Source organism: Pelodiscus sinensis, chromosome 4 (assembly GCF_052426305.1).
Source record: "Pelodiscus sinensis isolate ZL-2025 chromosome 4, ASM5242630v1, whole genome shotgun sequence".
NCBI classification, from domain to species: Eukaryota; Metazoa; Chordata; order Testudines; family Trionychidae; genus Pelodiscus; species Pelodiscus sinensis.
Genome location: NC_143055.1, coordinates 43834396 through 43849553, shown reverse-complemented (window position 1 = coordinate 43849553; position 15158 = coordinate 43834396). Strand labels below are relative to the sequence as shown.

General features: G+C 45.9%; 1 protein-coding gene across 5 annotated transcripts in view; it reads left to right on the top strand.

The window, feature by feature from the left end:
* The first annotated feature begins 8092 nt into the window (after nucleotides 1-8092).
* Nucleotides 8093-15158, top strand: part of PDS5A (PDS5 cohesin associated factor A) — a 152618-nt gene continuing 145552 nt past the window's right edge. The window contains exons 1-2 of one of the 5 annotated variants that reach the window (XM_025187940.3): nucleotides 8093-8537; nucleotides 9295-9465. In XM_025187940.3, coding sequence (XP_025043725.2) covers nucleotides 8511-8537; nucleotides 9295-9465 — 198 coding nt within the window. In that variant the 5' untranslated portion in view covers nucleotides 8093-8510. Of the gene's footprint in view, nucleotides 8538-8571; nucleotides 8693-9294; nucleotides 9466-15158 lie in introns of those variants that run through there. The other 4 variants (XM_075930551.2, XM_025187941.3, XM_089777847.1 and 1 more) reach the window with 4 other exon arrangements.

Sequence of the window (15158 nt, the reverse complement as noted above, 5' to 3'; positions counted from 1 at the left end):
AAGTTTGATGGACTTTAATGGGAGTTTCAAAACCTGGTAAAATCTGAGTGATGATCTCTGGATTTAGCCTAATAGTAACAGAGAACAATCCATTAAAAGCAGAGAAGTAATATGACCCTCACTACTGTGAAAAAGAAGCCAGGTCCAAGTCAGATTCTACTTGTATGCTGAAATTAGAAAAGTAGCAATCAAATAGGCTAAGACAACAAACCAGACAGCAATTAAATCTGCCAGCAAGGTCCTGGATTACTCAACTCCAGAGGCCAATCATCTGAACGGTTTATGTTTTCACATTTTGAAAATGCCAAGTGTATATTCCTCCAAGCTAATTGTCAGATAAGTGGTAATCCGTGTACCTAAAATTTAATAGCTGAAAAATACATGTATCAGAAAACTGTTTTTAAAATTTAAAAAATTAGAAGTTAACCTTTGTTTTGTCTCTAAACTGCATGGTAGACATACTTGTGTGGAGTTTACGCTCTGCTGTTAGCACTTTCCCACCTAACTGGATCTTAAATATATTAGAACTTCAATCACTCTTCTAGCCCTTTCAGAATTGTAGTGCGGAAGAATACCCTACACCATCATTTTGAGGAGAGACTGAAGATTGTTCAACTGTCCTGTTAAGGAATTTGAACCCGTCACCTCGTAGGAACTTAAGTGAGCACCATTTAGCTGGGATTCCTTAAAAATAACAACTATCTGACAGTATACAGGACAGTCCACTTTCGGTACTGGATATGGGACCTTCAGTGTTCCACTCAAGACTTGAAAGTCTGAGAATAAACCTCTCTTCAGCATTACTCCCTATCTGATGATTCTTGAATTACAAATTGCCAGCTCTCATTTCACTACACATCTGAAGTCTAGCATACGATTAAAGTGGGCCCAATCTGAGGCTTTGACTACTTCTCAAAGGTAAACCAATCTTTGGTAAAAATGAAGCAGAGAGTAGTTGGCTGTTTTCTTTTATATAGATATGCAACCTTTTATTTTAATGCTACAAGACTTACCTGGCATTGCTTGGGTCCTTCAGGGCAGAGCCTTGGGGATGGGAGGTGGTACAGGAGGTTGGGGGCCAGGGCCCATAGGTGTATGCAGCACATTTCATTAGGGTGTGCACCCAAAGAATTTTTTTAAAATGTACTTTGACCTCCCCATTATCCCCTGACCCCTGTTAACCACACCTCTGGCCCCCATTAGCCATGCCCCTAGAGGAAACCCTCTCCGGGCAAGATGGGCACATGATCAAAAGTAAAAACTGTTATGTGACACCCCCCCACAAGGACTTTTCCCACCATCTTCCTATCAATAGGGATTAGTTTGGCCCCCCACCAACCCCTCATGCAACTATCCTGCAATTGCATTAATCCAATGTATGTGACATTAATGCAGGGGTGGAGAGGCTGGGGGAGGGGGAGAAGTGTTCCCTCTAAGAGTTTCCTCCCATGAGCAGAATGAATTTTGTGTTGTGCACCAGTACTGAGTTCATGTGGCTTCTTTGGATGTGCCATTATGGCACCCAAGTTATTAATAAATATCTACCTTTTCCCTCTGCTGCCATGTCTCCTCCCCTTGCTCCATCAACTCCCCTGGTGCCTGCTACCCCCCCAACCTCTCACCCTCCTCTGCTGTCCTGACTCCTGCCCTCACTGCCCTCAGCCTTCCTGAGACCTGCCCCCCTTCCACCAGCCCTTTTCTCCCCCCTGTGCCCACTCCTCCAGTAGCCCCACTCTGATCATGTGAGCAACCCCTCATCTAACACCCCCTCGCCTCTCTCCTCTGGTGCTGGTCCCTCCCCTGCAGGTGTCTGCCCTTCTGTTTCATTCCCAGAATTCCCTGGCACCTACACCTTCCCTTACCTCTGCACCCTCCTGGTGCCTCCTTCCCTCACTGCCCCTGCCCCCTTTGCCCTTTTTTCCCTGATGCCCATCCCCTCACCACCCTCTGCCCCCATTCTCTTCATGCCCGAGCCCTCACACATGACTTGCTCCAAACCCACCTTCCTCATGCCTACCCCTTCTGTCACGCCTTCTCCCAGCACCTCCCCCTCCAATCCCCAATGCCCTTACCCTCTCTTCTTCCAGCATTACCCTGTCCCCCCTCCCACTGACACCTCCCCCCCCCCCGCCCTTTACCTCATTGTCTCCACTTCGCCCCCTAGCATCTGTGTCTCCTCTACCCTGTCCCTTTGGTGCCTTCCCCTTTCTTCCTCCTTTCCCCTCCCCCTCTGTACAAGCCCCTTTCACCCCTTCCCCTTTCTTCCTCCTCCACCCTCCCCCACCGCAAAAGCCCCTTCCTCCTCCCCCCCCCTTATCTTCAGCTTCTGCCTTACAGCTTGCAGGGCTGGAGTCAGAGCCAGCACAAGCTGCAGGGCTGGGGACGGGCACCGCGCGGTGCTGCAGGGCTGGGCAGGGATGCCCCCAGGGATGGGGTGTAGAAAGGGCGGGGCCCGGGTCGCAAAAATGGCTCGGGCCGCAGTCTGTAGTCGGGCCCCAGCGGCTTTTGGAGCTGGGCCGCTGGGTTTTGAAGTTCCCAGCGTTTCCCCTCTCACCTGTTGCGCGGTATTTGAGGACGTTGCGCATGCGCTCTCTCAGCCCCACAGTGTCCAGTAGATGGCTGTGGGGAATTTAAAGTGAGGGGCTGTAGCTCTCCGTCTCAAATCCCCCTCTTCCTCCAGCAGCTTCTGACTGGCCCCAGACATTAGGGTGTGCCTGGGCACACCCTGTGCGCACGCCTATGCCAGGGACCTGTTCTCTTCCCCCCAGGTTCCATGAGCCACTAAGGACCTGTTCTCACCCTTCCTCCCCACAGCCACCAGGAGCCTGTTCTTGACCCTGCTGTGGCATTTTTTTCTTCCTTCCTCCAGCACTGTGGCTAAGGGCTGGAAGGGGGGAAAAGGTTTGGGGTAGAGGGGCTACTTACATGGTTTGCTGGCAGGCAACATGGTGAAGCCCCAGCCTTGCTGGCCATGCCCTTGGTAGTACAGCTGCTCCTTGGTAAACACTGTGCAGGATAGCTCTCCCCTAGGGTAGGGGTCAGTAACCTTTTCAAACCAAAAAACCAAACTGCATCAAAATTCAGAACAAGTGATCAACATAGAGCCATATAAGAATGCCCATTTGCATGACTGAAATGTTATGATGCTGCAGCCAGATGAGGGCTGGGCCCCAAATGGGGGTTCGTTGGCCAGACTTCATTTTTAAATAAAGTAAAATGTTATATGCAACACAAAGGGTTTTAACATTGTCTTTATGACAGGAGTGGGGAACCTTTTTTGGGTTGGGGGCCACTGACCCACTGAAAAATCAATTGGAGACCACACAAGTGAGAAGAAAAAAAATCCTCCAAAAGGTTTCCCCTCTCAAACACCTCATTCCCCTGATGGTCCAGTTCCATAATGGGGGGAAGGGCAGAGAGGACTGAGGTTCAAGACCTCAGGCCAGATTTACTCTTCTGGGGTTCTAGGGTTAGTAGATTTTGTGGGCTTCCCAGGCTCAGGAGTCGGGCCAAATATGAGGGACTAAGTGTGCAGGATAGAACTGCCAGTGATAGGGATGGGGATGTAGGATCTGGGCAGGAAGTGGAGTGTAGGAGGGGTGAGGGTGCGAGGTCTGGGTGGGAGGTAGGGTGCAGGAGCAGGCTCTAGGTTGGGGCAAAAAATGAGGCATTAAGTGTGTGGGAAAGGGCTGACAGTGAATGGAATAGGGATGGGAGTACAGGTTCTGGATGGGAGAAGGGGTGTAGAAAGAAGTGAGGGTGCAAGGTCAGGCTAGGGGGCAGGAGAGGACTGGGGGCTTGCTATCTGGCCAGGGAGGATTTTGGACAGGGGGCAGGCTGACTGGCCAGGAGGCTGGGGTGTCTGCTGGGGGCAGAGGGGATTTTGGCCAGGCGACTGGAGGCAAGGGGTGTCTGGCCAGGAGGGATTTTGGCCAGGGAGCAGGGTGACTGGCCAAGGAACTCGGGTTGTCTGGCCAGGGGCAGATAGGGTTGCCAGGTGTCCCGTATTCACCCGGACAGTCTGGTATTTTCACCTCCTGTCCAGTAAAAAAAAATTCAGAGAATACTGGACACCTGAGATATCAGGTGTCCGATATTTTCTGAATTTTTCCCGGATCAGGAGTCAAAAATGCCAGGCACCTGGCAACCCTACAAACACTCAGCCCCTGCTTCCCCCCCACCATCCCTGGCCCCCAAAACTCCCAGCCCCCATGCTTACCTGGTTCCCCAGGGTTGCCAGCACAAAATGGCGTCAGGCCAAAAGACCTAGGGGAATCAATGCTTCCCCTGGGTCTTAGTGCTCAACCACTCCCCTGCACTCACTCTTAAAGGGGACATGCTGTTTTAATGCTGTTTTGTTTTTTGTTTACTAAGTCTTGGAGTCCTTCCCCCCCCCCTCAACAACTTGGTTCCCCCCCTTTTCTTTTCCTTCAACAGAATTTTTTCCCAGTGATTTTTCTTTTAGGGGGGCGGTGTTCGTTATTTTTGTTTCAACTATCTGGCAACCCCGGGGGCAGAGGGGATTTTAGTCAGGGGGTGTCCGGCCAGGAGTGGGGAGACGGGTTGGTTGGCCAGGGGGCAGTGGGTGTCTGGCCAGGAGGCAGGGGAGATTTTGGCCTGGGGGCAGGAGAGTTTGGACTGGGGGAAGGTGGCTGGCTCTGGGAGTGAGCGTGTGAGGGGCACTTACTTGTTTTCGCACCATGCGGCAAGCACCGTGTAACATGCCACCCGCTGCTCCCTTTTGCCAGCAGGAAGCCTCCGGGAAGGGTTGCAGGGAACACTGCAGGAAGCATGTCCCAAGGGAACAAATTAGCAGTACACAGGGAGCCATCTTTGGTTACTGGTTCCCCCACACTGGGGGGAAGGAAAAGTGTCACACCAAGCCATGGTTAGCTGTTTGTTCCCTGCATGCTGCATCTGCTGGGGAGCCTGGGCGCTCTGTCCCCCACACTGGTGTTCTAGTCTTGCAGGGGCCATAAGGCTGTAGCATCAGCACTGACTCCATGCTTCAGGTAGAGCAAGGGAGCAGGGGCTGAGTTGAGGCTGCAGAAGAGCCATATCTGGCTCACAAGCCATAGGTTGCCGACTCCTGCCCTATGGACTTTGTTCCTCACAACAGCAGCCCCTCCCTTTGCACCTTATGGAAAACTGTCCTTTTCCCGGGGCTCCGATTGTTCTGGCACAACCAAACTCTGTTCTTATTTTAAGTTAGAAGATGAGGAAGCTGTATACTAAATTTGGTGGCCTTAGCTCTTACCATTTAGGAGGAGTTCATGAACAAAAAGACTCGTACGCTGACAGATATATTCCAATATATATGCATGCTTTTAGAGGCTATATATGTTCCAGCAAGCAATGCTCCATCTTGTTCTTCAGCAAAAGAGACGGACAGCTAGCCTTATCTTGTATACTCTGCATTTTGTTCACTCCTAATTTAGACCAAACTAATTGGTAAGGACTTGGGCCTAATTTTTTACCCTTCTATCTCATGATCTGTCAAATCAATATTTCTTGGTTTCTTTAGATGGAGTTACTGGAAAAAGTTATAACCATAGAATGAATCTAATACCAAAAAAGTGAAGTGCAACATTGTTCTCTCACACAAATAAGATAAAGTGAAATTGTGGACAAATAGCAGTGGGTTCAGTGATAAACTGCTTCTGAAGATCAGTAAGAGACTTTTTTCTTTTAAAGAAAAACACCAAACATTAGAAACCCAAGAAATTCAGAGTTAAGGTTGCACTTCCCTACCATGACACCCAAACTATTTTACTCTGCCTCCGTAAATATGCCAGATTACTCTTTTGTATGTTGGGTATAAAAAAGTGCACCAATGAGCATTGTAACTTTCTTGTGTAAGCACATGCTGACCTACATCCTCATTTACTTACCATCCTAAATGATTCACACAATTTTTGTACATGTACATCATATTTTGTTTTCCTATCTATAGATAGGTATTCCAGTTTGTTTTTAACTTATAATTTTGATTCAAATATATTAAAAATAATTAAATGGATAAGCACCTTATTTGTCCGTCTAATTTGGGGAGCAATGTATAAGGTGCAGGAATGGAAATTAAGAACTCTAAACATTTAAAAAAAAAACCCACAATTCATTCATGTCCATATCAATTCAGAAAAAAATAATTGTGACCATATTTTTGTATCCTGTTATTGTTAGTGAAATGTGACTGCTAGTACTGGAATGTTCCAATAGTATGTCCAGCAGTATTAGCTGTAGTATATTTCTAATGGTGCCTCTTAAGTTTGCTTTGGGTAAAAACAATTGAAGTACATTCTACTGGTTTCTTTGGGATGACGTTTTTATAACCTGGTCTTGTAGCTCACTGTGTAGTTACCAATATGTTACAACTAGACCCAGTAGTGGCAGTCTGGGTGCTTCTGATCCAAATGGGTCTGGGTGGAGTCTAGTTACTGTTTCTAGCTTTGGGAATATCTGTTCAGACCTCTTGTTGGACACCTTGAGTAGAGATTTTAAAATGTGCTTAATTAATTCACTGCATAACATGAAAAGGTCAGTGGTTACATGCACCTGCCACCTCTGGTGCAGAAGAGGTAGGGGAACAGCTCCCTCCTCACAGGTACCAGGCTTTTAAGTTGGCTCCCCACAGTACACGGTTACTTTTTCACATCTTTAGCACAGAGCAGTCCATTCTTGCATAGACCTGCTTCTCTGCTGTGTACTAAACAGAGAATATCCAGCCTCCATTTGGTTGTGCTTGTCTCATCCCCTCATGTAAGGACACTGAATTTAAAAAAACCCTTCATTCCATGGGCATGGCCCTAGATTGCAGGGTTGACTGCTTCTCAATAATAAGTTTTCAACAGTGTCAAGAACTTTTGCATGAAAGGGGAACAGTCCGAGAAGTGGAATAGTTTAGACGTGTTCAGCACATTAGCAGTTCTTAATTTGACAAAGACATATCCTATTGTTACAGACCTAACCAAAATGTGTTCAATTTCTAGGAAACAATAGATGAAAGACTATTAAACAGCTATAACTTTTCTTGAGCTCATTCACAAGCCCTCATTCTCTCTGTATTGCTCCTGAAGCCCTGTATCTGTGATGAGAGCTAAGACTTTCTAGCTGACAATGTCATGTTTGACAAATAAGTTGACTACAACTTATATGCTATATTTTAAAACTGTAGATATTGCTTCCCTTCTCCTACCCAATCTCTGTTACTTTGCCTGTCTAAAGCTTGGAAGTTAGTTGGACAAGGTTCTGGCTACTTTTCTGATTAGCCATGGGTGCTACTGGAAATATATCAAATATGGGAAAACTCCTTGCACCAATCAGAACTTAACAGCTGCAAGTAAAGTCAAGTAGAAGGCAAACATGAGTGTTCAAAAGTTAGTTGAGACCAAAAGGAAAATGCTGTTCAGCAAAATTATTTGGAGTCTTTCGCTGAGGTGCTTTCACTAGGGTGCACTTCTTTCTGGGCCAGCTTGTATGGAGAACAAACGTGTGACACGCAAGGGATTAACTCATACTGGGGAAATTACTAACTAGCACAGTAACTAGAAGCTTGGGAGCGAGAGAGCTGGAATCGCGGGAAGGCGCTGGGCCCAGGCCAGCAAGTGAGGTAGCACCTGCGCACAGGCCAAGCTGACAGTGAGCGTCCTGCCCCAGAGCTCACAACCGAGCTAAAAGGCAAAGGGTTCGGGGTCCGCTCCGCCCCGGCAGGATTCCCGCGGATTTCCTCTTGCTCCTAGCTCGGCCTGCAGTGACCCGCCGCCCTGTTACTTTGAAACTGGCCCCGGAGGCAGCATAGCCTTGCTGGAGAGGGCAGTGGCCGAGCAGGGATTCTCGCCCGCCTATCAGAGTCGTTTAAGCGCAGCCCGGCCAGCTGGCGAGGCGGGAGGCACAGGCAGGATCCCATGCCACATCTCGTCGCTACCCTCGAGAGTTGGGGGGCGGCTGTGCCTGTGGCCCTGACAGGCCGACCCTGCTCAAGCTGCCAGTCCCAGCTTGCCCACTCGCCTCCCCCCTTCCCTGCCCGGCGGGATCAGCCGGCTCGGAGCTGCTGCTGATTTTGGCGCCAAGCGAGAGGCGGCGCTGCCGCGGCCGTGCCCGGTACCGCCTACCCCGCTGCCGCCCTGCCTGAGCAGGGCACAAGGCGCGAGGGAGACGAGCTGGGAGCGGGTTCTGCTGCTAGGGTGGGGCAGGGGGATCCCGGCTGGGCGGCGCTGGGCCAAGCCCCGGGGTGGGGAGGGGGGGAAGAGTAGTGTGGAGCCTCCTCCTGGGCTGTTCTTCCCCGGCCGGACGGAGAGCGGCACTGTGTCCCCGCGGCGCGGCGCACGCTCCGCCTGAGCCGCCCCCTCTCACCCCCGCTCCTGCCGCCGCCGAACAGCCTCCCCCCCACCTCTCCTGGGCAGCTGCCGCCGCACCGCGGAGCAAGGAGGCAGCAGGAGCAGCTAGGGCGCCGGCCGGCCGGCAGTGGCGGAGTAGCAGCAACAACACCCACCCGGCACGGAGGCTACTCAATGCTGCACCTTCCGGAGCTGCATGAGGTAAAGGCGGCTCCGGGTCCCGCTTTCCTCCTCCTCCCCTCCCCGCGGCAGTGCTGGGGGGGCTCTTTGTAGGCTTCGCAGAGCTAGTTGGGTGAGGGGCTCCGGGGCGAGATGAGGGGCTGGCGCCGAGGGTACCTGAAGTTGAAAGAACAAATGTAAAGTGGAGACTGGCCTGGTCCCCTCTCGAGGGGGGCTGCTTTCCTCTCAGGGGGGGGCAAGGGTCAGGTAGGGGGCTCAGTGCATGGCTGCGCGGGGCCGGCCGGCCGGCAGCGAGGTTTTGTTTGGGATCCTAGCCACCTCCTCTCCTCCGCCTGGTCTCTGCCTCCTGATAGTTTTGAGGCCTAACTGCTTAGGCCTCGTCTCCCAGCTCTGAGGCTTCTGTGACGGCCTCAAAGACCCGCTGGGACCAGGATTTTGTCCTCACCGACCCCGCTCAGGCTATAATGGGCTTTAAACTCGAGGCATCCTTTGGTTTGGGTTAAAATTTCATTGTAAAATCGGAGACTGCAAACTAATAATGTTGGGCTGGAGGAACCTCACACTGAAAGGAGACACCAGAGGAGGGTGGAGAGGTAGAAGTTTTGGGATGAGAGGTGGCTTAGTGAGGGGCTTCCGAAGCCCTGCTCAAGGGGTGGGGGTGCAGGATGTTTGCCCTCTTGATATTAAGTGGGGCCTTCTGTGAATTGAGGTTTAGAAATGGAAAAAGAGGGCTGAAAGTAGTCTCTGTTCCGCTGAACTTTTGTTTTCTGACCGATAGAGGCCGGTAGAGGACTGTGGAGAAGGAAAGTTTATAACTGGCGGCATAAGGATGGACTTTCCTACTACCCAGCCAAAACCTTCTGCCGATGGTAAGATCATCTACTATCCTCCCGGAGTAAAGGAGATCACAGACAAAATTACCAACGATGAGGTGGTCAAACGGTTGAAGGTAAGTGCCTCTTCCCCTCACCTCTTATTAATCTAAAATGAACTGTTGAATAATCAATGTTCTAATTTGTGTGTTCTAGAATATTTTAATTTGACATGAAATAAACTACCCATAAGGGGTGAGTGGTGGAAATGGGTATATGGATTACAGGAAGCAAAAATTTGTTTTTAAATGTAACAGTTATTGAAAGTTCCAGGGTTTTGAAAAAGATGCCATAGTCCATGGCACTGCCATTGTGGGAGTTGATTATAGAAAACTGGCCATTATTGATTATGAAGTTATTTCTCATTAATTTAAAGCACATGTTATAAACATAGAACTGCATTTCCAGAGTTGCACAACTAAACTTTGGAATATTTTTGTGCAGCCTGCTGCTTAAATTGCGTAAAAATTGCAGCATTTTGTGTTCAAGCTATTTAGGGCTTATTTACTCTTAGAGCTAATTCAGATTAAGGTAGCATGTGGATTTAGAATGAAATAGCTGTTCTGGAATAATTCCATGCATAGATAAGACCATAGTGTAGATAAAGTCACAAAGTTGTTACTTTTTCATAAGGAAGAGGGATTGTCACAAACGTGTTTTTTTTTTTTTTTTTTTTTCCTTCCTTTTTTTGTTTTTGTTTTTGTGGACTCAGGGGTTTACAGATGGCTTTAAACCATTTTTTTCAGTGCAGAACGTACAGATTTACCTTGTTAACTTTTATGCCATGGTATATTGAATGTATGCTGAAAATAGAGAATAAAATCAGGTATTAATGAAATATCAGTGTTACTCTATTGATAGCATTGTGGTCTTTGTATTCAAGTCTTAAGCTAGGATTTGGGTCCATGTTTAGGATATATTGTATACTGTGTAGTACTAGGAGGGTTTTGTCTAATCTGATTTTTATGGCTCCCATCACTGTAGTAACTGTGTCTGACAGTATTGAAAAATAGAACTAATAAATTATTCTTTAATTCTATAGAAGTAGTAACTTGATTAGTTTTATAGTTGATATGAAAAAATGTTTTTTGTATATATTAAAAATGTATTTAAGAAATAAGTTTTGTATTTTAATTCTGGAAGTGGCAAGCCTGCAGTTCTCTTGCATACGTGAGTTCCATAATTTAGTTCCAGTCTTGTGAAAGCTCTGTTGCTTGCATTCATGAGGCTCATAAAAAGTTTTTTTTTCTATTGTTCCAGTGGAACATAATTGTGGAGGGTCATGATTATAGAGGAAATGTCTCAAGGTTGAGTTTGGCTAACATCTCCAAAGGACTTTGAATGTTAGGACAGAGATCATGAACTGGAATTTGTAGAGAATGGGTGAGCTAGCATAGTGTGTGGAAAACATGAGTAAAGTGTTTATGTTCGACTATATTTTTCAAGGGTGTGCATTCCTAGATAATTTGTAGGATCAAGCTTTGAAGTCATGAATGCATAGATCACTGTGGCCACATCTGTGTCTGATGAGATATGGCATATTTTTCTGGACAGTAGTAGATGGAAGATGTCTTTCTCCTCCCTTTCCCTCTCCTGTAAGAAAGCATGATATTTTAAAAACAAACATAAATCTGCTTCCAGTGGAGTTCTTAAAAAAAACACATCATTACAATTTAGGCATAAATTAACCAGACTGTGTCCCTTGAAGCTGAGGGCTCTGTCAGTCTCTGGTGGCTATCCATGTGTAAATTAAAGATGCCATGATTCTCTTTGGAAAGATTAGAGTATGACTTTGTGTTTGGGCCTGTCCACATAGTTTTTGACTCTCTGACTAGTGAAAGGCATGATCAACTCAACTGGTTACAAGTATCATTATTTGTTTTGTGTTGACAGCTTTCTGACACACAAATATTTGTCATCCAGACCTACCACTTGTTGTAATGTGGTGGTCTGGATGCTGGTTGTTGTTTCAGCTTGGGTCATTTTGGGAACCTTTCCCATTGTGCCTCATCATTACCATCAGTGTGAGCCAGGACTTGTTTATTTGTTTTAAGTTTTCTTTCCCAATTTCCTCTTTTTGCCTACAACTGGAAGTGGTGAATCTACTTCATACAGTGTTCAGAATCTGGACAATGTTGTGAACACTATATCTTGTAAAAAGAAAGTGATGAGAATTCTAAAATGATTTGCATCTTCTGATGATGTAGCAAGGAAGGCCCTCAGGGATAACATAGGTATATAGAGTAGAATCAGTGCTCTTACTAGCTCTTAATGAATTCCATTGACTTCCATGTATGTTGGTTTAGACCCATAAATTGGTACCCTTTTGACATAGGAAAAGTGCATTTTGGGATGTCTTAACTTCACGGTTTTTGAAAAATGAGTTAATTACTAGTGCCATGGTTGGAAGTGTGTTCATACTGCAGAACTTTGTGCATAACTGATAAAACTAAACAGTGCTCCAGATTAAACAGCTAACAGGTGGTAGATAGTTACAATTTATATGCTATTAACCATTTACTATATGGATACAACCTGTGTTTTAAGCAAGATGTGCCTCTAACTGGTTAGAGATAAAGATTTAACTTCTCTAGTCCGGTTCTTTCTGGCAACATCTGTGTTCCAGCATGATTTTACTTAGTCACATGTCCACTTATCATGGATGTGGTCAAGTTTCCCGCAGTTCCATAAAGTTTATTTACAGCCACTAGTCCTGGTTCTATGTTCTGTGCTGTTATTTAGTTCTAATTTACCTCTAAATGTCTTGTAAGAGCCCAGCAAGCAGTGAAAGTGTTGATGATGCTGCTAGACAATATTGAGCTCCCATGGTTCAGCAAATTCTCTGGTTCAGCAATGGTCAGGCCCTGAGAGTGCTGGACTAGAGAGGTTCAACCTATATTGTAAAATATTGCTATATTGTTGTGGTCCTCATTCCTTTCTGTTCTAAGAGCAGGTTTAAAGTTAATTGAATTATCCTGGATAAAATATCAATTTATTTACCAAGGATGTAAAATCCTGTTTTAACCAGTTAATATTTTAACTACATGTTTATCCAGCCCACCATGCCACGCTACCACCAAGGGGCCACTGGAGCAACACCTCACCTGCACTGTGGGCTGCTGCAGCCAGGCCAAGTCTGCTGCACCATGGGCAGGGGGCTTCTCTGGTTGAGTCAGGCAGGGCCCACCTCACTGTACCATGGGCTGCTCCAGCCTGGCTGTGTCTGCTGTGCCACAGGCTGCTCCCACCTGGCTGGGCCTACAATGCTGCAGGCAGGAGTTGCTCTGGCCCGGCTGTGTGCCAATTAAATGGTTACTCTAGTACACGTGCCACTAAAGTGAATGCTTACTGGGTGACCAATTAACCCTTACATTCCTATTATCTACTTTGTCACCACATACTCTTTTTACTTTAAATGCTTTGGGATAACTTAAGCATGGAAGTTGTTTTATAAAATCACATTTGGCTCTGTTGTAGATTTTTATTAAAATAGATTTTTAAATTGTTCATAATTTAAAACATAAGAATGGTCATAATGTATCATACTAGTGGTCCATCTAATTCAGCATTCTGTCTTCTGACAGTGGTCTGTGGCAGATTGCACTATTCTGTTCATTCCTTCTGAACAATTATCAAGTAATCCCCTGCTGCCTAGTCCCAGCATCTCATAAGTAGCAGTTTAGGGACATTTGGAACCAGGGTTTTGGAGCGGAGCTGGAACACAGAGCAGTGGAGCTGCAGGTTTTTGCCCGAAGCTGGAGCGGAGTCGGAGCATAGAAAATCTTGACAGCTCCACTGCTCCAGATTTTTTTTTTCATTTTCAATCCAAAATGAATTGTGCTTCCTGAAAATGGATGCAGCAACCTGTGGAAACAGAAATTTCTTTGCAATCAATGCTCAGTACTATGAAGAAGGAAAAGACAAAGCTGTAGTAAAAACCTTGGACGTAATCGACACTGAAGGGTGTCACAATTCTTCCTACGTGAAAAGTCAAGTAGAAGCTATTTTAGAAAAATCTAGGATCAGTTAAATGCAAGTGCTGAGAGTCTGCATTGACAATGCAGCAAACATGACGTGTGCCATCAAAAATTTCAGTGAGGACAATGAAACCATTTCTACCTCTGAGAACAGGGATGTGGACAGAACTGAAGCTATTTTGCCTGATGAAGGAACTAAAAGAATGGATGAAATCAAACAACATGGATGCTGCTGCACAATGGGTTAATGACCCTAGCCTCATACTTCCAACATGGCTTCATGAGGAAGACTCAAAAGTCCAACTGATGAGGTGTGGTATTCATACTCTTCAGTTGTCATTCTGGGATGGACTGAACAAAGAACATGCAAATAAATTTCTGGCAAAAATTCGAGAAGTCGTTGTCAAACTACGAACCCCAAGTATTCAAAGTGTTCTGCATGATCTACATGGGGTAGCTCAGTCATTGGATACTGTGACTCACTGGGGTTCAACATTTGCAATGATTCATTGGCTTCTTGTTTTTCAGTCTTACTGTGAACAAGTAAGGCTGCTGCTGGAACAAGAGAACTCAGGTTAACAAAAGCTGAATGGGACAAAATGAAGAACCTGCAAGACCTCTTGGCAAAGCCAAACCAAACAACCGTGAATCTTCAAGCTGTTGATGTAACCCTGGGAGTTTTAATGAAGGAATGGTGAAAACTGTAAAAATTCTTGCAAGAAAAAGGTGGACAAATTGCAGAAGGAATTCTGTTCTCCCTGCAGCAATGCGATGAGAAGCTTTTTGACAATATTCATTTCCTTGCTGGAATTTGTTGATCCACGGATGGGATTCTTCTTACCTCAAGGGAAATACCAAAGGCAAAGGAAGAGCTCCTTGATATTGCTTGATGACTCGAAAAACAAAATCTATTGCTACATTTGAACTCGGTGAAAAAGGTTGAAGAAAACAAAACACAACAAAAGGTGTCATCAACAATTGAATTTGCGGTTTTGAAAAGTTCACATCCTTCAGAAATAGGCTGTTCTCAAACTTCCGTCTCCACTCTGAACTTGTTTAAGTGTCCATCTCTGAGACATCTTCAACCATCACGGGGAAATGGAGATAATTCAAGCATCAATTCTTCAGAAGATGACGACTTTGAAAAGGAATTGAATAAACAAGAAAGATGCCGGCGAGTTTCTGCGATTCGTAATTGTAATGAAGCATTACTCGAGAGAAACTTTTGGGAAGATTGTGAGGCTATGGAGTCTATTGGTAGGCTAAAAGTTGTCTGTTTTTTAGGCCATTCACAGCTACCCACACTGAATTCAGGCTGCCTGTAGAATTGCTTCGAGCATGGCAACAACTCAAGCTAGTGTAGAGTGACTGTTTTCAGCTTTAAAGTTAATTTTAAATGATCTGCGGCAGGCTATGAAAGACAACTTGATTGCTGCAATAATTTTTTACAGATTGAATTATGAATTATTCTAGTTTGTATCATTATTGATGACATTTAAGTTGTTTTAAAACTCTGAATAAAAATGTTTTTTCAAAATTACAGTATGCACTTTTCTATTTAGTTAAAAATTAATTTGAGTCGGAGCACGGAGTCGGAGGGGAGCTGGAGCAGTCACTGTTGGTGCTGGAGCAGAGCAATTCAAAAATTTGATTGCTCCAAATCCTTGTCTGGAACATAGGGTTGCATCCCTGCTTATCTTGTCTGATAGTCATTGTTGGATTATCCTCCACAAACATACCTAATTCTTTTTTGAACCCACTTACAGTTTTGGCTTTCCCAACATCCCTGGTAA